Source organism: Phoenix dactylifera, chromosome 12 (assembly GCF_051530095.1).
Source record: "Phoenix dactylifera cultivar Ajwa chromosome 12, Ajwa_hap1_PhDact_Kaust_v1.1, whole genome shotgun sequence".
Lineage (NCBI taxonomy): Eukaryota > Viridiplantae > Streptophyta > Magnoliopsida > Arecales > Arecaceae > Phoenix > Phoenix dactylifera.
The window spans coordinates 4375576-4401782 of record NC_143201.1 but is presented as its reverse complement, the minus strand read 5'-3'; the positions used below and the strand labels follow the sequence as shown (position 1 = coordinate 4401782).

Genomic DNA, 26207 nt, shown 5'->3' with positions numbered 1-26207 from the left:
AATAAATAATAGATAATAGAATCAACATACAATTTTTATTAGCGAAGCTAGATTATAGTCGTGCTGAATATTAAAAACAAAAATATTTTCACAAGTTAGTTACCCAATCATTTTTTTAAACAGATCATACTTTCAAAAATAACTTATTTTTAAAAATATAAAAATATATTCTATTTATATATTATTTTTAAAAATAAAAAATAACATTCCTAATAATTTAATGAAATGGAAGCAAAAATCATAAAAACAATTTTATCAAGCAATATAAGCTATAATTTTTAAAGATATCTTAGAAGAAGTTTCACATTAGGTCATTTATTTTGTAGATATCAATAATTTGGTAACCAATAACCTTACTAGAATTCTTTGAACCTAGTAATCCAAATCAATAGTATACTAATATTTTAACATAATTTTTAAAATTTTAAAAAATCTTAATTTCCGAACTACCTATCGTCGTAGGTAACCTCATCTTGTTCCCATCACAAGCTGTAGGGCTAGCTCAGAGAGAAAGGAGAGGTTACTAGAGGGAAAGTGAGTGGGCTTTGTGATTAGGAACCACTATAGTAGATTCATTGCAGCCGGTGGGCGGTGCACTACCGACCCGACCGTCACTAAGGTAGAGCCCCAGGCTGCTTGGAAAGGTATTTCTTATGCGAGGAGGGTTCTCGAGGCAGACAGGATATACCTTGAGGGAAACTCTGCTACAGTTATTCACCGCCTCACCGGTTGGGGGGGCGGATCGGTTTGACGACAGTCACCCACTACCAAAACGCGAACAGAGCGGCAGACTGGGTCGCCTTTTTTATTGTCCGGCATGCAAAAGGGTTTACATGGACGATTCATGCGGACATACAAGTTTTTTTTATCATATTGTACTCATGTGAGAGCAATATAAATGCCTTTTTTTTATAACAAAAATATAAGGGGGGGGGGGGGAGTGGGCAAAACCCCCGTTCACCCTTACACACACCCACACACGGATGGGGAAGAAGAACTAGCAAAAGAGAGAGATGCAGAGGGGAAGAGAAATGAAGGAAGATGCAGGCGAGGAGGTGAGGGTGAGAACACGGATGGGACATGGTTTGAGATCAGTAGCTCACAAACGAGAGGGGAAGAGAGCTTGCGAGATGGTCGAATGGGGAGGTCTCAGCATGGTGCGAGTTAATAGGGGAGAGGAGGCGGCGAGCTAGAGACGAGAAACCGGCAGAAGGAAGCCGTGGAGCGGGAGCTGGAGGGAGCGAGCGAGAGAGAGAGAGAGAGAGAGAGACAGAGGTGGTGAGGTTGGGGCAGTCCTCAGGCCGTGCGAAAGGCTGGGACATGGACCCAGGAACCACAACCTTTCAGCATCAGTTTCATACCCGTGACCCCTGTCCTCGCTCTGTCGGGCAGGCATACAGCTCATCCATCAGTCACAAACGAAAGAAAAAAATATTAATAACACAAATCCCAGCGAAACCAACAGTTAGCAGAGAAACGGTAACTGGTGATTCTCACAAGCCATGGAATCGTTTCCTTGACTGACCCGCTCCTGCCTCCCAAAAGACAAACACATGAAACCAGCTGAAGGAGAAAAAAGACGGCACCTTTGATGTGCTGATACAGTAGCAGCCCTGCCTTCAGGCAAGGCGGATTCCACAACCACACCATGCTACGCTAAACTAGAAGAAGAGTAGTAGCGGCCAACAGTAGTAGTGAAAAATTTGAAACCAAATCACATTCCCAGAAGGAATTAATCCATCCAACCCAATATTTTTTAAACGGTACAGAGCTCACGGGCGACACCCAGCCTGCCGCTGGCCGCGTCGAAGAGCACCCGGTGGTTCATCTGCTGCATGCTGGCGATCACGTTGAGCACCGAGTTCACGTTGTCCGGCGCGGCTGCCATCGCCAAGCAGGTCAATGAACCCGCTGTGCTATGAATCAAGTAATTGTCCGCCGGCAGCGTCATGTTCATCCCGGCGAACATAAACGTTATCGCCGGGGCGGCGATGGATCCTTGGTAGCACGTGTCGAAGCCGCCGAGCGACGTCGCGTTGCCGGCGCCCCGCACCTGGCGCCGGAACTCGTCCCGCAGCGCCGCGTACGCCGGCGCCACCAGGCGGGTGAACATGGTGCCCGAGTCGAAGATGGTCCCCGCGCCGGTGGCCGCGTCGAAGGCGATCGCCGCCGGTGGGATGTCGACCACCTTGCGGCCGACGCGGATACCGACCAGGTCGACGAAGTAGAGGGAAGAGCGGCGAGGGCTGGAGCGGAGTTGAGTGGTTTTGATAGTCTTGGGCTGGCCGGCGGGGCCGAGGCGGAGAGTGCCGGAGAAGTTGAGGGACTTGAAGCTGGGGAGGCAGTAGGAGAAGGTGGAGGCGTAGAGGCTCTTGGTTTGAGAGAGGAAGGAGAGGGGGCCGCGGCCGAGGCCGAGGAGGCCGTGCGGGGGCACGGAGGGGCCGGCGGCCTTCTGGATGCAGCCAAAGGTGTAGCCGGGGACGACGTCGGAAGCGAGGGAAAGTGAGTCCTGGGCGAGTCCGGCGAGGAGGGAGGAGGAGCCGTAGGTGAGGTTGAAGCCGCAGGCGGTGGCGCCGGCGGGGCAGGACGGGTTGGGGACCTGCGAGCACGGCGGAGCGCCGCAGCGGACGGGGCGGTAGGTGGTGGAGCGAGAGGTATCAAAAGGCGGGGCGGCGGACGAAGAGGGGCAGCCGGAGCAACCGGAGCAGGGGAGCCAGGCGACGTCGCTGCTGGTGTCGAGGGCGAGGAGGAGGGGCTGGGGAGGGGAGCCGAGGCGGGCGCGGACGACGTAGGTGGGTGTCTGGAGGAGCTGACGGCCGGGGGCGATGGGGACGAAGGAGCGGCGGGCGGTCTTGAGGGAAGCGAGGTAGAGGAGGCGGGAGTCGTCGCTTGAGAGGAGGTCGAGGACAGTGTCTTCCCAGGAGGCGGAGGTGGAGTGGAAGGGGGAGCAGGGGCCGAAGGCGTGGAGGACGCGCAGGGTGGAGCTGCTGTCCGCCGGGGCGGCGCAACCTGCCGGGGTGGCGGTGGCGCGACCGGATTCCACGGCTGCTGCTACTATTAGTAGCAGTACTAGCAGTGGGTGTGGGCCAGCCATGGCAATGAGGAAGAAATGATGAGAGGAAACAGAGAGAATATGGGTTGGGTGGTGGGAGACGGAGTGGAGGTGCAGGTATTGAGGGGGTTTATAAAGAGAGGAGGAGGGAATCTGAAGATGGAGAGAGAGAGAGAGAGAGATGGGTAATGGGTGAGTGTTGACGAACAGACTGTAACCCATACTAGTTTGTCTGATGGACCGGGCGAGTGGCATGGGACTACGGTGGGGATTTCAATTCCAACAGATCAAGTTTGAGTATATCCTGGCAAATTAGAGAAAAGTAAACAAAGTAACACATGAGGAACACCCCCTAAATTTGTCCAGATGACGTGCCACGTCTGAAGCTACCCAGTCTGCAGCTCTGTTCACATCACAAAATACATGATCAATCTGGACAGCGAACATCTTCTGAGCCAATCTGCGAATTTTCTGAATCATCGAATGACCATCATCATACCTATCCACTTCCCTCAATCACTGTGGTAGAGGCTCCCTCAATACACAATCACCGTGGGTTCAAACACCCATTTTAATTAGCTAGGAAGAGTGGTTGCAAGCCATGCAAGCTATATTGCTCTTTCACATCACGTGCATATATGGCTTGTTTCTATTGGTCATGCTACTGCTTTGGAGTTTGTAGAATTATAGGCTCATTCTCTAGAGATGTCACATTGTTATTTTTGATATACTTTGATAAAGTTTCTTGAGCTTTCTACCATGTTTCATTTGTTTTCTTTGTGGTTTGAGAGAGTCGGTGGATATATACGGTGGGGAGGGTGTCGAGCCAAAAGTAGCCAGGCTTTTGAGATATTCCAATGGAATAAAAGAAAAGATCAAGGGCGAGTAGAGGTGCAGGACTGGAATAATACTTAAGGTCTTGGAGCTAGCTATCATCGTTATTCCAAGTTGCGGATCTTGATCGGATTTGGTGTAGAGTAATGCTTAAAGTGCGGGAGCTTTTCCTTTATTCTTTGCTTTCAAGTATATACATAATAAAAGTTCGGGCGCTTTGTGGAGGATATAACTCTGTAGGGATTGTTCCCGAGTTTTCCAAGGGTATATCACGTGCATGATGAGATTAGTTTAGTATACGTATACTTGTATGCGGTTGATAATAGGACAACAAGAGCTTTGGATTCCTTGCAACTGGGGACAAGTTAACTCTGAAGAGGTTCCAGAGCTGGAAGCCATGGAAAGAAAGGTTGAATGGCACAACAAAATATGCGGGTGGAGAGAATTACCCACTTGTATCTGGTTTTGATTTTGCAGTAGAAAGGGGTAAAAAAAGGGTGGATCATTTGTGTATTAGAATAACACTACATTATTTTTATAACAACCCAAGACCTGGGCTCCTTAGTCCTATAGAAATACCCAAGATCTTCTCGGCAAATAATCGATATGGGACTAAATACATGCCTGTACGGATCCTCACATACTTTCTCCGTTCAAGATCCGACGTTCTTGTCAGATTAAGGTTTCAAATCTATTCAAATTTAATTAGAAGCACTACGATCGGTCCATGTTAGTGCTATAGTGTCTCTTAGTCCATATAAACCGTGGGCTAAGTTCGCTTTGATACCATTTGTAATAACTCAGGATTTTACCTAAAATAGCTAGTCGAAAAGTATTTTTTGGACTCCTTGGCGCTGTATAAGTACTCAAGATCTTCTCAACGAGTAACCGATGTGGACTAAACATACGCCCGCACGGATCTTCACAGTTTAGAGGTTAAATAACCTTTTCTTAGAAGCAATCTTTTGTATGTTGCACATCTAATGCATCCCTATAGCAGGGAAACAAGGAGATGAATAGAGAGATTTTGTTTATCTCATGTGAGGTACATTTGGCCAACATATTGATAATATGCCTATAGTAGAATTAAGAATAATGATCCTATTAATAGTTTAGATAGTAATTCTAATATTAACTACATAAAAATACAAAGGAGGACATTATAAAAATAAAAAATGGACATATAGCAATGTATCATTGGTTTATATTAGAAGATATCAGCTTATATCAGTCAGCTGATCATTATAATTAAGGTCAAACTTTTGTACATTGGTAGCTACTTCATAGCAATAAAAATCAGAACTATACCTAGATCAAGATGGAAATTATGTCCAGAAGGAGGGTTTCCAAGCTCTATCGAATTATTGTGACAACAAGTTTACTTGTTAATTGATGAATTTAGAATTTTGCAGAAAGAGAGAACTAAAACAAAACAGAAAAAGTAATGATAAAGCGATTGTTGCCATGAGCTCGAGAAAATGCACTTGCCACCAGCTCTCTATCCCTACACTTTCATGTATTCTTGGAACATTGTAAAAAAAACTATTATTGAATCAAAAGAAATTAAGCAGTTCTTAACCAGTCCTAGTATATATACAACCACCCGAATCTGAGCAATAAGTATCCTGAAAATGTTAGAGAATAGGGAGAGCTGGACTCACAGAAATCGCCCACGAGCTAGTGGTCAACCATATGAGAAGCAACCCAATCCATTGCATTATTTGCTTCTCTATAGAAATACTTTGTTTCAAAAGCAAGGACGGAAGATGCGAGCCTCTAGATATCCAATAGTAGTAGTAGAGGATGAGATCCAACAGTCTGGGATGATGGACATGAGACCACAATTTTAGAATCCCCTTCCAAAATTATCCTTGTTGTTCCTATGGTTTGTATTAGATCTTTCCATGCAGCCTTTAATTTTGGCTTGCACTTTTTTTAGGAGAATAAGTTTGGATATCTTGTGGATACAGGATTTGCTTTTGAAAAATCAACTTCTTAATACTACTGTAGAAATTAATACCCATTACTTACAACCACGACTCTCGAACTTCCGAGAAAAAAAAAACATCAATACACTAAATTTTTTGTCCTCCGTAGATGTTAAATTAGTAAAAATCCCACCTTGGTTCCTTGTATGACTTGTTTTGCAGATGATAGATCGCATGGGAAGCAAGTCATAACATCGATTGCACTTTGTTTTCTATCCAGGAATCCTTATTCTAGCTGCCATTTTGGGAGAAAATAATAAAAAGTCTATGTAGACCAAAGATTAACACCAAACCTTTATCTTCCAGGGAAGGAGTACGTACCTACTTTTTTCATTCTTTTTTTCTCTCCATTTTTGTACAAAAGAATGAATGTCTATTTTGACTGGAAACCACTAGCCAAAAGTGTGATCTCATGTGCTTAACGGTTAGATTCTTTAGGATCAATGGAGAAGTCACTCAACTCTCACCATTCTATGTATAATAAATTATCCAAAGTTATACTACCTTCATGGTCTCTCTAATCTCCAAGGCAAGCTTCACTATCAAATTTTACTCATTCACAGTGTCTAATTTGGTGACCAAAGGAGGAAAAGTAAGAGCACATTCCCTTTTCGCGAGAACTCGAACTGTGCAAAAGTAGTGATGCGTGAAGTCACAGAGATTGTATCATCGGATTCACAAGAAAAAAGAGGTATACTCAGAGCTTTTGATGAACCTCGACACCCAGAGGATCCAAGGCAGGTAAAAAGGCCCAAGTCCACGGGTGCTGCATTGAGACAGAATAATTTATTCTTCTGCCGTGAAGTAAGGGCCAGCCTCCTTGTTTTTGCTCCTCCAACAAAGTTTAGATCTAGATCCCGTTATTCTTTGCCTCTTCATATCAAAAAGGTGGTAAAAAGGGGACTAAACTTTGGAGCTTACTTCTGTCTTGTTTCTTTGGTAGGCAGAAAAAAAAAAACGTAAAAATATTTGTTTTAAAAAGTTGATTTATGAAAATATGATACTTGCAAAAATAATTTTGATATATTTAATTGATCATAAAAAAGTAGTACATTGCAAAGTGGTTTATGTTTTCTTGAGCATCTATTTTCTACAAAAATTGTGCAAAATATTTGTTGTACTCTTAATTAAAAAAAGATCTTATTTATGAGTTTTGATTGATTAAAGGTATAGTTTTGGAAAAAAGATAATCTTAATTTTCAATCGGTGCGGAAGTAGTTTTCTCATATCCTTATAAGGTTTTTTTTTTTTCTGTAAAACATAGGAGTCTTATTTCTTTGAGAATGCTACTTTTCATATCTGTTATTCAAAAACTCCAATCAAATAAGCGACATTTCTTTATTTTTCGAATCGACCATATTTTTTTTATCTTTTCTTTTGCGAACTAAATGAGTTCTTAGTATTTCTCTTCAAATTCCAATTCCATGCAGCGAAAGAACAAATTAATCAAGCACAGACAAGCTGGTCGCAAGTGGGTGGAGAATTTTAAGCCTTTTAAGGGTGTGCAACCTGTCTGTTTGGAAAGGTCGATGGGGAAGCACTCAGCTTGTGTCAGGGTTGTCAAATACAAGGAAGAAATCATGATCTTTAGCTTGTTATTGACTTGTTGCACGGAGGATTAGCGAGAAGTTATTTGATGGATAATCATCTTTTTTCAAGAAATAAAGGTTTGGATTGAGAATTACATTATATATATATATATATTAAATCCTTAATATTTAATCCTCAATCCTTAAACTATAATGAAACAGCTTAACTCCCTTACAAAAATGTGGACCAATTTCCTAATTTTTCAATTCCGAAAAAACGGTAATCAGATTGATCTATTAAAAATTTAAAATATTATTAGGATTTTTTTTTGCATGAATACCCTTCTAAAAATTCAAATTTGCATGAATACCCTCTTTAAATTAATATTTATTTTTGTACCTTTATAAAATACTTTTTTTTCCACAAATACCCATAATATAACGATTTTTCCAACACTGTTAATAAAAACCATATTTATTTTAATTAAAACTAAAATAAAATTTTAAAAATACTTTTTTTTTCTCTATCGCGATCGTCTTATAAATGTTTCTTTTTGCACGTCTATCTATTAAGAATATTTTAGTTATTTTAGATTGAAAACCATTAATTTTTTAACGGCATTAGATGGTGTGGGTGCATATACAAAAATAAAGATAAAAAAAAGTAAAATAGCAAAACAAGTATTTTACAAGGATATATATATATATATATCAATTTTGAGAGGGTATTCATACAAAATTCGATATTTAAGATGGTATTTACGCAAAAAAAAATCCTATATTATTATGATGACTCTAAGTATATGTGAGGCCTAGCCTCATGTTCATTGGGCTGGCCTCTTGGCTAGGCCCGGTGCCAAAAGAAGGCTCGAAGGCCTGTCCCTGTATCCAAACAGGGCAGTGTCTTGCTCGAACACGGACGTAGGAGGGCGAGTCCTGTCTCCAATTCCAGCCTTGGCCTTGGTAGAATTGCCGGTGCCTCCGATTATCCCCTGCAGCCAGTCGCATCTCCTCCTTTCTCCTCTCTCTCTCTCTCTCTCTCGGTTTATTTGAAGGTTGTCTTCATTCTTGGTCTTATTCTTGATTTTATTTCAAAGACCACCTGTTAGATCATAAAAATTTCTTTCAAAAATCTAATCTTTTTTCCTGTTTCTTTGATTTCATCGCGACCAACAGCGGGGAAATCGATGCCACTGACTGGAGAGCGGAGAAGACTCATGGGTACCGGCCGGGACTATGGCGCCTGGAGATTCGGAGGAACCAAAAGTGCACAGAGCTGACGATAAGGAAGCTTTCCATCTTTGATCAAGAAGATGCAAAGAAGAAGATGCAAGAGAGCATAACAGAGCACATCTTTTTCTTTGTTCATCATTCCATTGTTTTTTTTTAAAAAAGTTTTTTTTTTTTTCTCTTAACTTGAGATGGTTTTTGCATGATTTCATTGTAATATTTAGGTTAATGTGTTTGAATTTGTAAACTAAAATAAAATTCATGTTGTAAGAGAAAATGGATTCCTTTTATGATTATAAGAGGAAATGTTTAAATTTATGGTGTTTTTTTTTTTTTGATGAAAACGGGCATTTCATACAACACGGGTACGAATACACCCAATAGAGTCAGAAAACAAAAAGCCCCGAAGTGCTCCGGGCAACTCACTCTCCCCAGACCATAGGGTGCCTCCTGAGTGGCTCGCAACATATGCCGCCACCCAGTCGGCCGCCCCATTGGCCTCGCGATATACATGCATGGCCTGGAACGTAACCTCCCTCGCCATATCCCAAATGTCACGGATCAGAGGGTGAACTCCCCCATAGCTGCACGAGCCCTTTCGGACCCAGCTGATCACAGTAGCAGAATCTCCCTCTAGCAGGACTGAAGTCGCCTGAAGCACTCGCCGCACATAGCACATACCTATCCAGGCTGCCCGCAGCTCTGCCCCAGGAACCGAGGTGTCAAAAATCTGACAGCCCCCTGCCACCACCACACCAGAGCTCGGCCCCCTGATAACGAAACCAGCCCCTCCTCTCCTACCTCCATCCAAGACTGAGCCATCAAAATTGACCTTGAGGAAACTCGGGGGTGGGGGCTCCCAGGTAAAAAATACCCTATGTGAAGCTGCCGAAGTAGTATGGGGGCCTCAGATGTCCCGAGCTGTCAAAGGTTTATGGGCTGAATCTACATGTATAATCTCAGCTGCCTGAGCACTGGCCCGCTCCATCACAAACCGCGGTGACGGCCTACCCTCGCCAAAGACACGGGCGTTTCTGGCCAGCCATATCTGATAAGCTGTACAAGCTGCCCGAATAGCCATGCTACGCATCTGAGGGATACCAGCCCATCGCTGAACCCTCTCCAAAAAACAGTCCCTCCGGCTCCAAGCATCCTCCAAAATCCCAGTCAGCCTCCAAGCATCCCGCGCCCGATCGCACTGGAAAAGGACATGATCCACCGACTCGTCCACCCCACAATCCGGACATAGAGGAGAGAGACTCACTCCTCGTCTGCTCAGCATTGAACATGTCGGCAAACACTCCCAAGCCACCTTCCAGAGGAAGAGAGCAGCCCTCTGGTGTAGCCCAACCCTCCACACCCAGCCACAGTCTAAGCCCGGCACTGACTCCCGCTGAATAACTCGGGAAACATCACCGACTCCGACACTCGCTCTGCAAATAGTGCTCCAAACCCTGACATCTGGACCTGCAGAACCCGGAATGGGAAGTGCCCGAACCCACTCTGCCAAATGCTCTCCGAACAGCTGGTCTAGTCTATCACCATCCCACTCTGCCGCCCCTGGCCTGAGAAGGTCAGAAACCCGGAGTCCCTCTGCCCCCGATCCACTAAACATCGTCGGCCATAATCTCAATGGGAGCGCATCCACCCACGAGTCCTCAGTCACATCAATACTCCGTCCATCGCCAATCAACCATCTAGAATGAGCCAAGGCCATCGGCAAGTGCCGCCCAATCTCTCGCCATATAAAGGAAACTCTGCGGCCCCCTACCGCCTGTGCAGTAAATCCCGCACGACCGTATCTAGCTATCATGATCTGGCTCCAAAAGCCCTGCGGCTCCAAAACGACCTGCACAGCCCGTCGTGCCAGTAGAGCCTCGCGCCGCGCCTGGAGTGACTGCACCCCTAACCCACCCTCCCGCAGTGACAAACATACCCTCTCCCAGGCCATTAGATGTACTCCGCGACCTCCCCCACGAGAGCCCCATAAGAACCTCCTCATGAGCCTCTCAATCTCCTCCAGTACCGTCTTCGGCACAACAGTGTGTGCCATCAGATAAATAGGCATAGAACATAGAACTGACCTGATCAGCGTCAATCTGCCCATCATAGAGAGAGAGGACGCTCTCCAACCCTCGAGTCTGCTCCGCACCCTCTCCACCAAGGTAGAGCACTCCGCCACCCGCAGCCTCCTCCCTGTAAGGGGGACCCCCAGGTAAACCAGGGCCCCCTCCTCCTCCTGCATCCCTAGGATCGCCCTAACCTCCCGTCGCACCCTCCGCTCCGTGCTCAAACTGAAATGTATGGCTGATTTTTGGAAATTGACTCTCTGCCCAGACATCTCGCAGTACTCTGTCAAAACCCTCCGAAGGGCTCTCGCATCAGTCTCTCTCGCCCGAGTGAGCAAGAGGCAGTCATCTGCAAACATTAGGTGAGAAATGGGGGTGCCGGGAGCTGGACTATAGGTGACCAACTCCCGGTTCCCACAAGCAGCATGCAAGGCACGAGAGAGTACATCAGAACAAATAATAAATAGGTACGGGGATAGATGACATCCCTGACGCAGACCCATAGTAGCTCGAAAAAACGGCGATGGCGTGCCATTAATCAAAATAGAGAAACTGGGCCTTTGCACACATCCCAAAATTCAGTCAATCCAAATCTGGTGGAAACCAAAGCTCTCCAGCGCCCGCCGAAGAAAATCCCACCGTATCCGGTCGTAGGCACGCTCCATGTCCAACTTCACTGCCATCAAGCATCGCCTCCTCGAGGCGCGCACTAGGTCCCCCATCAGCTCCTGAGCTAGCAGAATGTTATCAGAAATACTCCTCCCTCCCGCAAAAGCTCCCTGCTCCTGGCTAATGATCCTCGGTAACATATCTTTCATCCTTCCCACTATGATCCTCGCGACCACCTTGTACAAAGTAGTGCATAAGCTGATGGGTCTATAATGACTCGGCTCTGAAGCATCCAGACGCTTCGGTATCAATGTTATAAAGGTGGCCTTCCACTCATCCGCCATCACCGACCGACTAAAGTAAAGCTGTACTGCCTCCACCACACCCCTCTGAATGATGTACCAATACCTCCGAAAGAAGAAGGGTGGGAATCCGTCCGGCCCTGGGGCCTTATCCTCAGCAAGGCTCCATACCGCCTCCTTTACCTCCATCTCTGACACGGGCCGAATCAAAGCTACATTTTCTGTCTCCCCAATACTAGCCCTCGGCCTGGGGAGCTGACCTGTAACATGTGATCCATCATCCTCCATCTACCTCGATCTGAAGAACTCCACTAACACCTGTCTCACTGCAGCATCCTCCTCCACCCGCTGACCTGCCCCAACCCGCAAGAAGCGAATCATGTTCCTCTGCCTTCTAATGACTGTCGACCGGTGGAAGAAACTGGTGTTCCGGTCACCATCCTTAACCCATTGTACTCTAGATTTCTGTCTCCAAAAAATCTCCTGCTGGCGAAGCAAAGAATGATGGGTAGCTAGCGATCGCCGTAAGCCCGCCATATCCGCCACCGTGAGCTCCTCTCCCCGATCCTCCCGCCCCTGGAAATCCAATATCTGAGCCTCCACCATTTCTAATCTTCGAAAGACATTGCCGACGACCTCACGGTTCCATCGGCGAAGGCGCCGCTTGGTAAGCTCCAGCCGACGCGACACCCTCTGCATAGCATCACCCCGCACTGGCATACCCCAAGCCTCCCTGACCACATCCCAAGACTGGGGGTATGACAACCATAGCTTCTCGAAGCGGAAAGGGCTGCTATGTGTGGACCCCAACACTGTGGAGATCAAAAGAGGGCAATGATCAGATGCAATGCGGGCTAGATGACTAACCTGATAGGATGGAAATCGCTGAACCCAGTCTAGAGAAGCAAGTGCTCTATCAATCCGCTCCCACACTCTAGCATGTCCAAGCTGATTGTTGCACCAGGTGAAACGAGATCCAGAGAAACCGAGGTCCACCAGTCCATTCCTCTCCAAAACCTCCCGAAACTCTCTTCTGTCCACAGACTCTGAGTAGGCTCTGCCTCCTCTCTTCTCACTGGGGCTTAAGATGCAGTTAAAATCATCTACCACCATAGTCGGCACTCCCTGGGTCAGCAGACTCGTCAGCTCGTCCCAAAGTACTCTCCTAGTCCGGTAGTCAGTGCTAGCATAAACCCCGCACAAAACCCAGGTAGGATTATGCGGTTCCGAAATTACCATCACCACCTGCTGAGAACAATTGCAGATGATATCTACAGAAGCTATCCCCCGCCTCCATAACACTAGGATGCCCCCAGACAAGCCTCGAGACTCAACTGCATACAATTCCCAATCAACTGCCAAGCGCCGCTGCACACGACGCAACCCATCTCCCGATACTCGGGTTTCACAAAGAAAACAGATATCCGGGCCATGAAGCTGAACCAATCTCTTGAATGACGACAAGAAGGACGGCTTGGCTGCCCCCCTACAATTCCAAGCAATTATCTTCATTCAAACAATTAAGAAGAGTTTTGGCCCAAACTCACTGGGCTAATCACAGCGGGTACAGAGATCCCTCCTTCCCCTGATGCCGAACCATCCCCCTGGATTGCAGCTCTCAGCAAATCCACAACCTTCCCATGCTCCAAGATCGGAGAAGAAGATCCCTGCCCCGAAACAGCTGACAGGCCCCTCCTTACCACAGTCCCTGAAGGTGATGACAGCCGCCCCGAACCTTGGATGGAACCTCTTGGCGCCTTAGGGTGCCCCATCTCCTTCGTTCCCTTTCCTATCAGATTAGAAGGGGAAACCAAATCCTTTGAAAGACCCCCAGCCGAACTCACCTCAGGGCGCCGAACCGGGATCTCGGCCGTCTCCCCGGCCATCGCGCCGCCTTCCAATCCCCGCTCCTCAGCCGGGGCCTTCCTACCATCTTTGACCGATGCCGGCCGCGGAGATGATACTCTATCCACCGCTCGCGTCCCGCTCGGCAGAGGGGCCTTCTCTGCCACTGCTCCACTAGTCGCTGCACCCGCCGGCAGCGGTCGTAAGGGGGGGTCTCACGGGGGTCTCACCGGGGGTAGGGAGGCACTTCGGAAATGCCTCCTCCCTTCCCCCTTTCGGCGAGTCACCAAGTCTTCGAAAGAAGAGGAGGACGACGATCTAAGGAGGTTTGACTCGCTCGCCACTCGACCCGCCCCGGAGCTCCGAGTCACTCTAGCCGGGCTCCTGGCCCGCTTCATCGGGCTTGGGCCCTGGCCCGGGGACAGCCCGATTGCAGCAGCCTGGTCCAACTCCACAAGGCCCGTCCCGCCTTGGGCCGCAAGGCTTGGCATTAGCCCAATCGATCCAGCCCGTCCCGACTCCGCCCGGCCCGGCTCACCTACCGTCCCAACATGCACCAGGGTTGAGTCGGCACCCGCACCGAGTTGAGTTGCCTCGGTCTCCTTTGCCATCGAGTCGCCCACCACCCCCTTCTCCGGCGACCGCCGCCTGGCCACTTTGGTGGGCTTTTGCCACCCATCGGTGTCCATGGGCGACTCCGGGGAGATCGACATCGCGTTGGGGGGACTCGGCTCAGCCGCTGCTGACTGGCGAACCTGAGTCGGGGCAGCACCTGCGCGCCCCGGCATTGGCACTCTGTGCGTGGCAAGCCATGGGCCAAAAACTCGGCAACACGTCCAGTCCACCGCTGGTTCCGCCTGGCCGCCGGAGTCTTGACCAGGTTTTTCTCCCCCAGTCGCTTTGGCCCCAGACCCCCCATTGCCAGTAGCCGACTCCGGGGTATTGGACCGGCACCCATTCCCCCCATGGCCGAGCCGACCACAGTGGTAACATACCGGCGGTAGAGACTCATAAGTGAAGGTCTGCCAAAGCTTCCCTTCCTTCCCCCTGATAAACACCCCCGGCCGCACCGGTAAACTAGCATTCACCTCCACCTTGACCCTCGCATACCCCATTCGACGGCGATCCTCCGTGAAAACGTCAGCTTCGATTGGAACGCCGGCCTCTGTAGTGATCTCCCAGATGGATTCCTTATGCCAGTATTCGAGCGGCAGCCCTGGGAGGCGAAGCCAAACCAAAACCCTGTTTACCTCCTTCCTCCCGGGAACAAAATCCGGCTGCCGCCTCTCCACCGCCAGTAGCTGCCCGGCAATAACCCACGGACCTCTTAACAGCATCGCCTCCCTGTCCTCCACATTTCGGAAGCGAAGAGCGAAGTACCCGGAGGCCATAGGGAAGGCTTCGACCTCATACTCCAGCTTCCCTCGTGCTTTCACCTCCCGGGCAGCCCACTCCGCCGGAACTCGTCGCCCCAAACTCCTCGCAATCACCGCCGTGGAGCTCCAGACCTCCCTCTCCATTTCCACCCACTCCGGCGTCAACTCCAGCACCTTCGGGAACCTCCTCTGGACCTCCTCTAATTCTTCAGCTGAGATCTCGTGGGTGGTCCACATTGATGGCCGGGCCGAGCCCCTAGCCACCTCCGACCAGGACCGCGAGGATCCAGCCCTCCCAGGTCCCTGCCGCTTCCCAGCACCCTTAGGAGTCTTTGTTCCCTCCGTCTCCTTCCCCTTCCCTTTTCCTCCCCCCCCCCCCCCCGGCGTCCATAGTCCACCCCTCCCAGGTGTTTGGGGAAAAGCCCCACCCACTGCACGGAGTTTGGCGCACCTAGGTACACATCCCGAGTCACTCTCTCTCTCTCCTCAACGCCCAATTTATGGTGTTAAAAGATAAATAAATTAGGGAGAGAGTTGGGGATATGGATTTAATGGATTGGAGAGAGTATAATCCCAGAATTTTTTAGAGAGGGGCAGTGAAGAGGATTGTGAGATATTTTTTTGATGACAAATTTAAAATTGGTCCCTGTAGCTTATTTAGGGAAAGCCAATTAAAGATATCCGAGTGAGGAGTATTTATTAGCTAGACATTCGAGGAATGGGGAATTTGGTTACCAGATATACAGCTACGAATAGTTAAAAGAATCTTTTTTGAGGAACTAATTATTAGAAAAAAAGAGAGCTTATTTATCTGACTCCTACTATTTGCTTTTAAGAGTACCATAAAGGTAGATTATTTGAACATATGCCATCCAACTTGTATCATTGATAGACATCTATAAATGCAGTTATAATTTTATACTTGGTAGTGTAGTTACTTTAGACAAAATACATCCTACAAGGCACATGGACACAAACAACAACATTTGTGTAAGCCATATATAATGTTATGCTCTAACATATTTCAAGGTAAGATATATGTATTTCTTAATTTTAAGTGGTGAAACATCCTTAGAGCTAATCATGGGCTGTGCTTGGGCACAGAGAATATTAAATTTTGAAATACGCTTAGCCCGAAGCCTGACTAAAAATGAATATAGTTTAGGCCCGAGGTTTGGCCCATGATCAGCTCCATACATCCTATATTATTTACTTGGATCCTATTTGGTTGGAGATAATCTCGCATGAAAAAATAAATTTCATATTAGATTACTATAGTTATTACAAAAAGTGGATGAAAGAGATGGTAAAATAATGATGGATCCAATATCTATTTTCTGTGAGAGAAGGTAAAACAACTACCTCTAGGGAGTTGTGTGTTTATTTTTCTATATTTGATTATCGAGGGGAGGTAATATAAATATATCATTTCTTGATGAAAATACCCTCACTCATATTGTATTAATATTATATTAGTTATATTATATAGCAAATATTAATTATATAAATAATATATTAATATATTATAAATATCTTAATATATTTATTTATATATCAAAAAATATTAAAAATTATTTATAGTAAGAAATATATTTTCTAATATATATAATTAAGTTAAAAAAATAAATTAAACAACTTTATGCAACTACATATAGATATAACTTACATAAATATATCCCAATATTCGAAATAGCCAATATTGATAGCATTTATATAAGTGAGTCATAAATAACCAACAAATAAACTAAAAAAAATTGTTATTATTTGGATTACTTATTCAAGAGTATTGTTACAAATTGGCAATATTTCTATATAAGGTCACCTCCAACCAAACATAGTAATTTTTTTTCAATGCTATTTTTGAGAGTAACTTTTTTACTAACCAAACATTATAAAATTTATTTTTTTCTGCAATTATTTTTTCAAATAAATGATTCTTTAGAATCTTCATATTGCCCCCAAAGTAATTTCTACCAACCAAATGTTATAAAATTTAATTTTTTTACCCTTTTTAATAAATAACTTTTAGAAATCATCAAATTATTCTATAATTTGATACATCCCAACCAATACAAGCCTTGTAGTACTTTACTTCCTCCTTGTTTTCCTTTATATATATATATATATATATATATATATATATATATATATATATATATATATATATATATATGTTGTTGGAAGCCAAAATGCCAACATTGACGATTCAAGAAATACTACAAGGCTGTAACACCAAAAAAAACAGGAAAAAGAAAAAAAAAACTACGAGTCGTATTGGCTTGGAGAGGTTTCGAGACGCAGCATCCTCCAGCTGGCAGCTGAATTTGCCGTGCAGACAAAATCCAACATGCAGGTACCCAGAATATTAAGCAGGCGCCTCAACACGTTACCAGAGCAGCTCTACCCAACGTGGTGCGAGGCTATTGGCTAAAGCTGTGGGGTCAAATCTGATGCACGAGAGTTGTACCATTTACAGGTTTCCACGTCAGACAGGGAAGGCATTGGTAATTATCGTGCTATCCTGTTTATCGCACTTCACTCTGGATCAGCGTGTGATCCGGCTAGATCTCCCGATTCACCGAATCTTCCCCTCGATATGGTCCTTATCATGCATTAATTTACTTCCGCCTTATTCTTCTTTCCGTTCGAGTCCCTAATTCTTCTCTTGCTCTCCCTCTCACACCCTCTCTCTTCTTTTTCGATTTCTTCTCCTATTGCCCGAAGCATACGGCACTCTCGTTCCTTGTGATACGGAGAAATCGAAACTTCTTAGGAAGTCTTCAACGCCTCCTACTTGTCTCTCCGGGCCCGCCCCCATTCTCCCTCTTTCCTCGTATTCAAATCCCTCCACCATGACCTCCATTCTCACCACACCTGTCCACCAACCCTTCTCTGTGTCTCTCTGAGGTATGTGCTTCCTTTCCCTCGCTCTCTCTCTCTCTCTCCCTCTCTCACGCTCGTTCGCTTTTGATCTGGCGTTTACTTTGTTTCTTTGTTTTCTTTTGATTTTTTTGCCGAACGGCAGTGTTGTGATTGCTGAATGGAGAGATGCTTACTGGGCTGAACGTTATGCGATTTTAAACCTCTTTCTCCGTTCAATCACTTTGACTTTCTGGACTGGTACCTTTTCTCCATTTGTTCTGCTCGCCGTCTCCAAATGGAGGGCGGTTGTCTTCTAATTTCTAATGCTGGGTATCAACTGACGAGGAGTGCTTGATGAACGAGTCATCAAGTTTGGATTTTTCTCCGTTTTTTGTTAAAAAGTTGTGGTTTTGATGGCATAGCGTAGTTTTGATTGTTATTCCGAATTGAATTCTGAGAATGGAGCTGAAATTGACGTAAAGTTTTCCCCTTTCAGTTGCCCGGTTGTTGTTAATGGTGGTTTCGGCGTAGAATTGGTTTCACTGCCTTTGATGTTTCCCACTGGGAAGAGAGAAGGGTGAGGCAGTGAGAGTCTGGAGATAATTGGAAGGAAGAACATGGTCATGGCTTCGCCATCTCTTTTGGTCCTTGTTTCGCTGGGGTTTTTCTTGGCAACTTACAACGTTGTGACAGTGGTCATCCACAACCAGAGAGGGGAATCATCGAGAGAATTAATCGAAAAGAGGTCCCAGGATCCTGTTGTTCGGATGCCCGACGTGTTCAAGAAGTCGGCGGCACCCAAGCGGCCATTCCATGTGGCTGTCACAGCCATGGATGACCCTTACACCAAGTGGCAGTGCCGGATAATGTATTACTGGTACAGGAAGATGAAGGACATGGAGGGGTCAGAGATGGGAGGGTTCACAAGGGTGCTGCATTCAGGAAGAGGTGATGATCTGATGGAGGAGATCCCTACTTTTATCGCCGATCCCCTCCCGGCTGGTGCGGATCGGGTGAGGATTCTTCCATCGGATAAAAGTTTTCATGAATTTGTCTGCTCTTTTAGTGGTGGTGTTTCTTGAATCTGCATTATATTGCATTCTTATAGAAAAGGACTTCACTTACAAAACAATATTAACCATGGCAGCAATCTTGCTGAACTTATTCCATGTCTGAGTGAGATTACATGATCATATGATAATTTGGTCAAAGCTTATAGGGCTGGATGGCACAAAGATTGTAATATTTGCTGCAAAAAACTGGCTGGTTCGCTGCAACCTTTACTATTTCTATATTCGTTTTGTTGAAAAGAATTGTTGAGAGATGTAAAACAGCAAAATGCAGAGGTATGTCAGAATATTCACGAGTAATACTGTAAAAGGAGTTACATCGTGCTACCTCAAAAGATATCAACTCTGTTTTAGATTCTTTTCTTGGAGAAACAAACCCTCTTCAGGGTTAATCAATAAAGGATGATTATGATATATGCATTCACCTAGTTAATCTTTTCTGTTATGACTAATTCTGTTTTGTAAGCACGGAATTGTTTACGATGATGAATCTTCGGACTTTTTAAATGGGCTTTTTATGAAGCATTTCAATGAGGCATGATGGAAGCATTTCTATTGGAGATTTTTATGAAGCATTTTTAACAATTATGAAGCATTTCACTTATTTGTTCTTTGGAAGTGCTTTTTTCAGTATGGTTGTATCTTACTCTTGTGGACTTAAATGCAACTTTGTTGTGACCTAATTTAGATTAAGGATTTTGAGAATATCCATAAAATCATATTTTTGATTTAGATTGATTCTGTGATACGTCTAATTAATATAAGTTTAGCTCAGCCATTTCCATCTTCATTGGGTGATTCTTATAAGCAAAAGCCAAGAGCCAGAACTTTCTAGCTTTTCTTTATTAAAAAAAAAACAGCCTTTCACCATTGCTCATCGGATAAGCATTTTCTATTGAGAATTACCAATCACATCTTTTTCTCAGGAAGTATCAGTCCTTTTTGCAAGTAAGGCCAAAGATGCTAATCACTCTTTATTAAGTTATTGACACTGTTTCACATTTTTTCTGTAATGCTGGTGCCAGGGTTACATTGTCTTGAACAGGCCTTGGGCCTTTCTTCAATGGTTGGAAAAAGCAAAGATTGAGGAAGAGTGAGTTACATACATCCACTAACTTGCAATATTTCTTTTGTTTCCTATGCTATAACCTGATTAGCTAGTGTTGCTTGATGAAAAAACTGCAGGTATATACTAATGGCTGAACCTGATCACATCTTTGTGAAACCTTTGCCAAACTTGTCTCGAGGAAATTACCCAGCGGCATTCCCATTCTTCTACATCAAACCATCGAAACATGAAAAGATAATAAGGAAGTTCTATCCAGAAGTAAAGGGTCCAGTAACAAATGTTGACCCAATTGGCAATTCTCCTGTAATTATTAAAAAGGTAGATTGAATGGCTTGTGACAGGGTATAGAAACATGTTGCTGTTTAAGCATGCTAAGTTAATCATTTTATTTCCCTTCTACCTAACAACTCTTTGATGTAATTTTTACTCTTAAATGGGTAGTAGTCTTTTCAAATTTTTCTGAGGTGAATAATACTGTTGCTTGATGTTCATCTGCATGCTGTTAAACACACCAGTCTCTGCTGAAGCAAATTACTCCTACTTGGGTGGATGTCTCCATAAATATGAAAGACGATCCGGAGGCCGACCAAACTTTTGGATGGGTATTAGAAATGTGAGGATTAATATCTCATATATGCTCTGATTTTGTCTCATGTCTAGTAATGGAGCTGGATGATGCTCATTAATTTCTGCTGCTACCACAGGTATGGATATGCTGTTGCCAGTGCATTGCATGGAGTGAAACATATTCTACGTAAAGATTTTATGATACAGGTGTTTGCTATTGCGTATTTTATGTGGCTGTCTTAAACTAATTCTTCATCGGCACATATTGTTATGGCTCCAAAGTTATGTTTAACATATTTTGAAAATGTTTAACCACAGCCTCCTTTTGACTTCACGGTGGGAAAGGCATACATCATCCACTATACTTATGGATGCGACTATACATTAAAGGTAGCCATTCTTCATCTGTGTGCAAGTGCTTTTGGGGTGGTCTTATAGTAATATTTCCTGTTTAAATCTAGAATGATTGAATCTATCATCGTTACCCAATGTGCTTTCATCATTTTTTAATGGTAATACTAACTTTTGCCTTAGTATGTATCCATATACTCTTATAAATGTATCTGCTTACTTCATTGACTCAAATACAGGGTGAACTAACTTATGGAAAAATTGGGGAGTGGCGATTTGACAAGAGAGCATATCTTCGTGGCCCACCACCAAGAAACCTTTCATTACCCCCTCCAGGAGTTCCTGAAAGTGTGGTATGTTGTTAGCAAACTCCTTTAAAATAACTAGGAAAGTGTGGTATCTTCTTAGCTTTAGCTCATCAGTTACTTTACCTGTGAATTATTTTGACTCAAGCAATGCATATAAGATAGTTTTTGTTCTTCTCTATCTCCAATGACGCTTTCAAGCATCATAACATAACAACTATTTGCAAAAATCATCGGAAAAACCCCATATCTCATTGTCGTCGCTTTTAAGCGTCGTCATATTTCGATGCTAATAAAAAGTGTCGGCAAATTTTGGTGCGGTTCATTAATTAACGACGCTTCTATCTAGCGTTGGCAAATTTGCATTGGAATTCCTATTTCTTCCTGTAGTGTTGTCTGCTTAAAAGTACTGTAAGTTAAGGAAGTAGCAGGCTGCATAAGCCTTGTACCCAAATTTTTGTCAAGGTCTATACTGATATTTTTATAAGGTCTCGTTATCATTACAAATTTTCATAATGTCTTTCCTTGCATTTTGTATAGCAGCATAGCCGAACTCAGAGCTGGGCTCTGTTCCTATTCACCATACAATAAGCATCTTAAATATTGGTTGGGGCATCTTAAATGCAAATAGTGCCCCTCCAAGTAGCTGCTTTTTTCTCACTTTTTGTTGCTTGAGTCATTTGTGATTTGCCCATTCGTCTAAGGTAAGCATGAATCTGATCATATTCTTCTTATGTAAAAGAATTTGCAAACGAAGGAATCTTGTGTCAAGGCATGTAACACTGGCCCTTCTATCTCGTGATAGTGCAATGCCTCGTCATGCTTAAGCTGATACAGTAACTGAAAATGAAAACCATGAGAGTTTTTATGCTCGCAGTCATATTTTGTATCTTGGACATATTTGTAATGGCGCCGGTCAGGAATTCATGCTAGGTCCAAAATCTACTTAGGTATTTCTCCTTCATCAATTTGGAAGCTGCAATGTTGAAGGATGTATTTTTTTCGACTTGCTCCACATTGCTCACCTACTGCTTGAACACTTCTAATTCAGTATGCATTTGGTCAGAGGCATCCCCAAATCTCAAAAAGCTTGTGAATAATTCACAATTCCTCAGAGATATTCATTATGCTCTGGCCTTCCATATCTGTCCAGGCAACTGTTATGATAAAATATCTCTACTTTTCCTGTGAATCTCTATGGTTACCAGCTCCCTCCATACCTATAATTCCTTTTTTTTTTTCTTTGATAGAAGGGCTCATAGGTAATGAGCTACACAATGGAGGGTAGCCCTCCTCTAAATAACCGCAACCCCTCTAATCCTTGTGCGGCAGGATTAGACCCCAGCCTCAAGTCACCTGGTCCTTCGGCCTCAGACTTTACCAGCTTGATAAGCTGGCACCTTCCCCTATAATTCTTTTTTCAACAAATAACTCATACTATGTCGAGCCTACAAACCCCAGGTTAATGTCCCTTGATTGCTTAAAGCATCAAACTAAATCTCTTTAGCATGGCTGTAGTTAATGCAATGCCCACTTTGTACATCCAAAGGGCAACAAGTTTGCATATCCTTTCCCATTCATCTTATTTGAAGTCCTTTGTGGTATTTTCTTCATATTCATCTCGTGCATAGCAGTCTCAAGATCCAAAGTGATGAATATTCATTGGATATTACCAGCATGCTCTAGCTGTCGCTTAAAAAAGGTTTCATAATTAGCATGAAGTAGTTTAGATACAAAATACCATTCCATGGCAATGTCTCCTGCAATAGGGTTTGTCAAGAAAAGTGGTCCTCTTATGCCGGTCATATCTGATGATGGCAAAAGGGTGGAATGCGAGCAGCAATTTAGTTCGATGAAGAGGATCCTTTCTCATCATTTCTATTGTATCTTTGCTAAAATAGTCTCAAGATCTAAATGTGTTAGCCTCATTGTTGATTGTTGAACCACCATTATGGATGTCAGATTCCTGAATACTGTAAAAAGAGCACTGAAGCATGGATGTCCGAAATGATGTTTATTTGTATAGCCGAGCAATCCAAAACATTATGCAGTAGCAAACTAGAAGTAAACTTCCTAAATGATGCTTATGTCAATGCTGGCTCTATTCATCCACTCGAATGATTTCATGTCTGCAGGTTACACTGGTACAGAAGGTGAATGAGGCTACAGCTAACATTCCTGGGTGGGATGGCGGAACGTAGCGATAATCTGAGAGATGTGCAGTGCGGTTCCGGGAAAAAAGTAGTTCTGACAGCTTAGATCAAATAAAGAAGCAAAGAGAGTACATCAGTTCGCAGGTTAAATGTTTTGTTCACACAGAAGATGAAAATAAGAATTTGACTCTTCTAACAACTGTTTCAAAATCTTATAAACTTTTTTATCAATAAAGAGGTTGCAATTGATTGCTGGTGCATCTTCAGATTTCTTTCATGTTAAGTGCACAGTGGAGTCTGTTAGATTTTTTTGGTTAAATTAATGATTAAAAGTTTTCATACTTAAAAGATAAATATTTATATATAGGTTAAGAAGGTGGTATGGCTTGGATGGTTGGTGTTTGGTGTGTTGGTTTGAGGTGGATGAGGTTGTGGGTTCGACTCTCCATTCCCTCCTTGGTTCTTTGCGCCTGTGCTCGTCCGATCCACCTCGTGCGCTCGTATCTCGTCCGTGCTTGTCCAAGAGGAGCTGAGGTTGCACCACAGGTGCGATGAGCAGTCGAGGCCGAGGTCGGACCATATGTGCGATGAGTCAAGAGGTGCGTGGGCCGTGCCTCGCACCCAAGGCGTGGGGAGCTACGTCGCTTCCTCGCTTGCACCTCTTCCTGACCGACCTCGCATCCGCTGGCCCTACTCCTAGTGTTTTTTCAAACTTTCTTACCAGTTTTGACCATTAGATCGGTTTTTGGTCGCATCTGTCCCGAAGAAGTCTATAAATAAACCTCTTTAGATTGGACAGAGGAGACAATCGAAAGCAAAGAACTTCTATTCTCCTTTTCTGCTATTTTTCTTTCAATCAACGGGCTTGCTGCATACTGATTCTGGGTTCAAAGGTTTCTTTGATCCGTGCAAATCATTGAGGCAGAAGGAACAGTGCGAGAGGTTGTTGTATCTCAGAAGTAGAACGCCATCCAAGCCTAGTGCACTGTAAGGCGGCGAAATCCACTTCAAGGAAAGTGACCAACATACCACGCCTCAGCATCTCGGGTTCCATTTTTCCACTTTCTCTATTTATTTTCTCTAAGCCTATTTCTGCCTATTATTTGTTGAAGTAGAATATTTTAGATTTTTCTAATTCTGGGACAGTTTATTCCCAACATTCTTGAAGTAGATTTCCTACGTATAATAGGCTAGTACTTAGAGTTATCCCAATGGCCAATGCAAATGACCCGGTTCCTCCTGAAAAATTTAATGGAAATAACTTTAAGCGTTGGAGACATAAGATGGAAATCTTCTTAAAAATACTTGGGTTATTTTCCATAATTTTTGGCTCTCCTCCAAATGAGAAAGAGAATGAACCGGCTAGAACTTGTAATTTGGAGGAATTTAAGAAGAAAGACTACCTGTGTAGGGGAAGGATTCTATCCTATCTTACTGATCCCCTTTTTGATATCTATTGCACTTTTAAAACCTCCAAGGAGATTTGAGATGATCTTAATAAGTGGAGTCTTACTCTTAATCACATTTGCAATTCAAAGATCAGCATTTTGAAGCTTGAGATGAGAGGGATCTTCTCCAGGTATGTCGCGGCGATGTGTTATCCTTTCCAAGGTAAAATCCTTTTTCAGGATGATGTTTTCTTTGTGGAAAAACTGGGATTGAAAATGTCACGCCCCCGCCTCTGCGAGGCACGTGAGGCACCTAGTGCCCACGTGGGGGCCACATGAGGGGGGAACACGGGGCTCCCCTGCCAGATATTGTCCGGTTCTGAGGCTTCACGCAAGCGTCCTTCACCCCTCCCCGATTTTGTTTTCCTCCCAAAACGCGTCTGCAGGATTAGGAGACACCCGCCTCATATGCCCAAGCTCTAGAACGAGTCTTTCCGATGTGGGACTATTGGGCCTCACACCCTTTCCACCATCGGACAAGAGCCGTCCTCGGCTCTGATACCAAATGTCAACAACCCAGGACCTCACCCAAAATGGCTAGCCAGAAGTTATTATTTGGGTTCCTTGATCCTGTATAAGTACCCAAGATCTACCTAGCGAATAACCGATGAGGCCCAATAGTCCCACATCGGAAAGACTCGTTCCAAAGTCTGGGCATATGAGGCGGGTGTCTCCAAATCCTGCAGACGCATTTTGGGTGGAAAACAAAACCGTGGAGGGGTGAAGGACGCTTGCGTGAAGCCCCAGAACCGAACAATATCTGGCAGGGGAGCCCCGTGTTCTCCCCTCATGTGGCCCCCACGTGGGCACTGGGTGCCTCATGTGCCTCGCAGAGGCGGGGGCGTGACATTTGGTATCAGAGTCGAGGACGGCTCTTGTCCGATGGTGGGAAGGGTGTGAGGCCCAATAGTCCCACATCGGAAAGACTCGTTCCAGAGCCTGGGCATATGAGGCGGGTGTCTCCAAATCCTGCAGACGCGTTTTGGGTGGAAAACAAAATCGGGGAGGGGTGAAGGACGCTTGCGTGAAGCCCCAGAACCGGACAATATCTGGCAGGGGAGCCCCATGTTCCCCCCTCATATGGCCCCCACGTGGGCACTAGGTGCCTCACGTGCCTCGCAGAGGCGGGGGCGTGACATTTGGTATCAGAGCCGAGGACGGCTCTTGTCCGATGGTGGGAAGGGTGTGAGGCCCAATAGTCCCACATCGGAAAGACTCGTTCCAAAGCCTGGGCATATGAGGCGGGTGTCTCCAAATCCTGCAGACGCGTTTTGGGTGGAAAACAAAACCGGGGAGGGGTGAAGGACGCTTGCGTGAAGCCCCAGAACCGGACAATATTTGGCAGGGGAGCCCCGTGTTTCCCCCTCATGTGGCCCCCACGTGGGCACTGGGTGCCTCACGTGCCTCGCAGAGGTGGGGGCGTGACATTTGGTATCAGAGCCGAGGACGGCTCTTGTCCGATGGTGGGAAGGGTGTGAGGCCCAATAGTCCCACATCGGAAAGACTCGCTCCAAAGCCTGGGCATATGAGGCAGGTGTCTCCAAATCC

General features: G+C 44.9%; 2 protein-coding genes and 1 pseudogene across 4 annotated transcripts; 1 reads left to right on the top strand and 2 right to left on the bottom strand.

Moving 5' to 3' along the window:
- Positions 1 to 1421: 1421 nt before the first annotated feature.
- On the bottom strand, positions 1422 to 3251 carry LOC103716923 (aspartyl protease AED3 pseudogene; annotated as a pseudogene). Its single transcript, XR_015971919.1, has one exon. The product of XR_015971919.1 is annotated as an aspartyl protease AED3 pseudogene (transcript).
- An 8650-nt stretch (positions 3252 to 11901) lies between these two features.
- On the bottom strand, positions 11902 to 13499 carry LOC149751512 (uncharacterized). The gene is made up of 2 exons (XM_089926597.1): positions 13161 to 13499; positions 11902 to 13119 (listed from the first exon to the last, which is right to left on the bottom strand). The coding sequence occupies exons 1-2, from the start codon at positions 13497 to 13499 to the stop codon at positions 11902 to 11904; spliced, it is 1557 nt and encodes a 518-aa protein (XP_089782723.1).
- A 4128-nt stretch (positions 13500 to 17627) lies between these two features.
- LOC103716922 (hydroxyproline O-arabinosyltransferase NOD3-like) lies at positions 17628 to 23488 on the top strand. 2 transcript variants are annotated; one of them, XM_088708527.2, is made up of 10 exons: positions 17653 to 17741; positions 17860 to 17954; positions 18193 to 18709; positions 19792 to 19859; positions 19952 to 20153; positions 20351 to 20448; positions 20540 to 20609; positions 20721 to 20792; positions 20993 to 21106; positions 23194 to 23488. In XM_088708527.2, the coding sequence occupies exons 3-10, from the start codon at positions 18314 to 18316 to the stop codon at positions 23257 to 23259; spliced, it is 1086 nt and encodes a 361-aa protein (XP_088564653.2). In that variant the 5' UTR covers positions 17653 to 17741; positions 17860 to 17954; positions 18193 to 18313; the 3' UTR covers positions 23260 to 23488. The 2 variants fall into 2 exon arrangements, with proteins under 2 accessions (XP_038971797.3, XP_088564653.2); XM_039115869.3 differs by lacking the exon at positions 17860 to 17954 and having other exon boundaries at positions 17628 to 17741.
- Positions 23489 to 26207: the final 2719 nt, after the last annotated feature.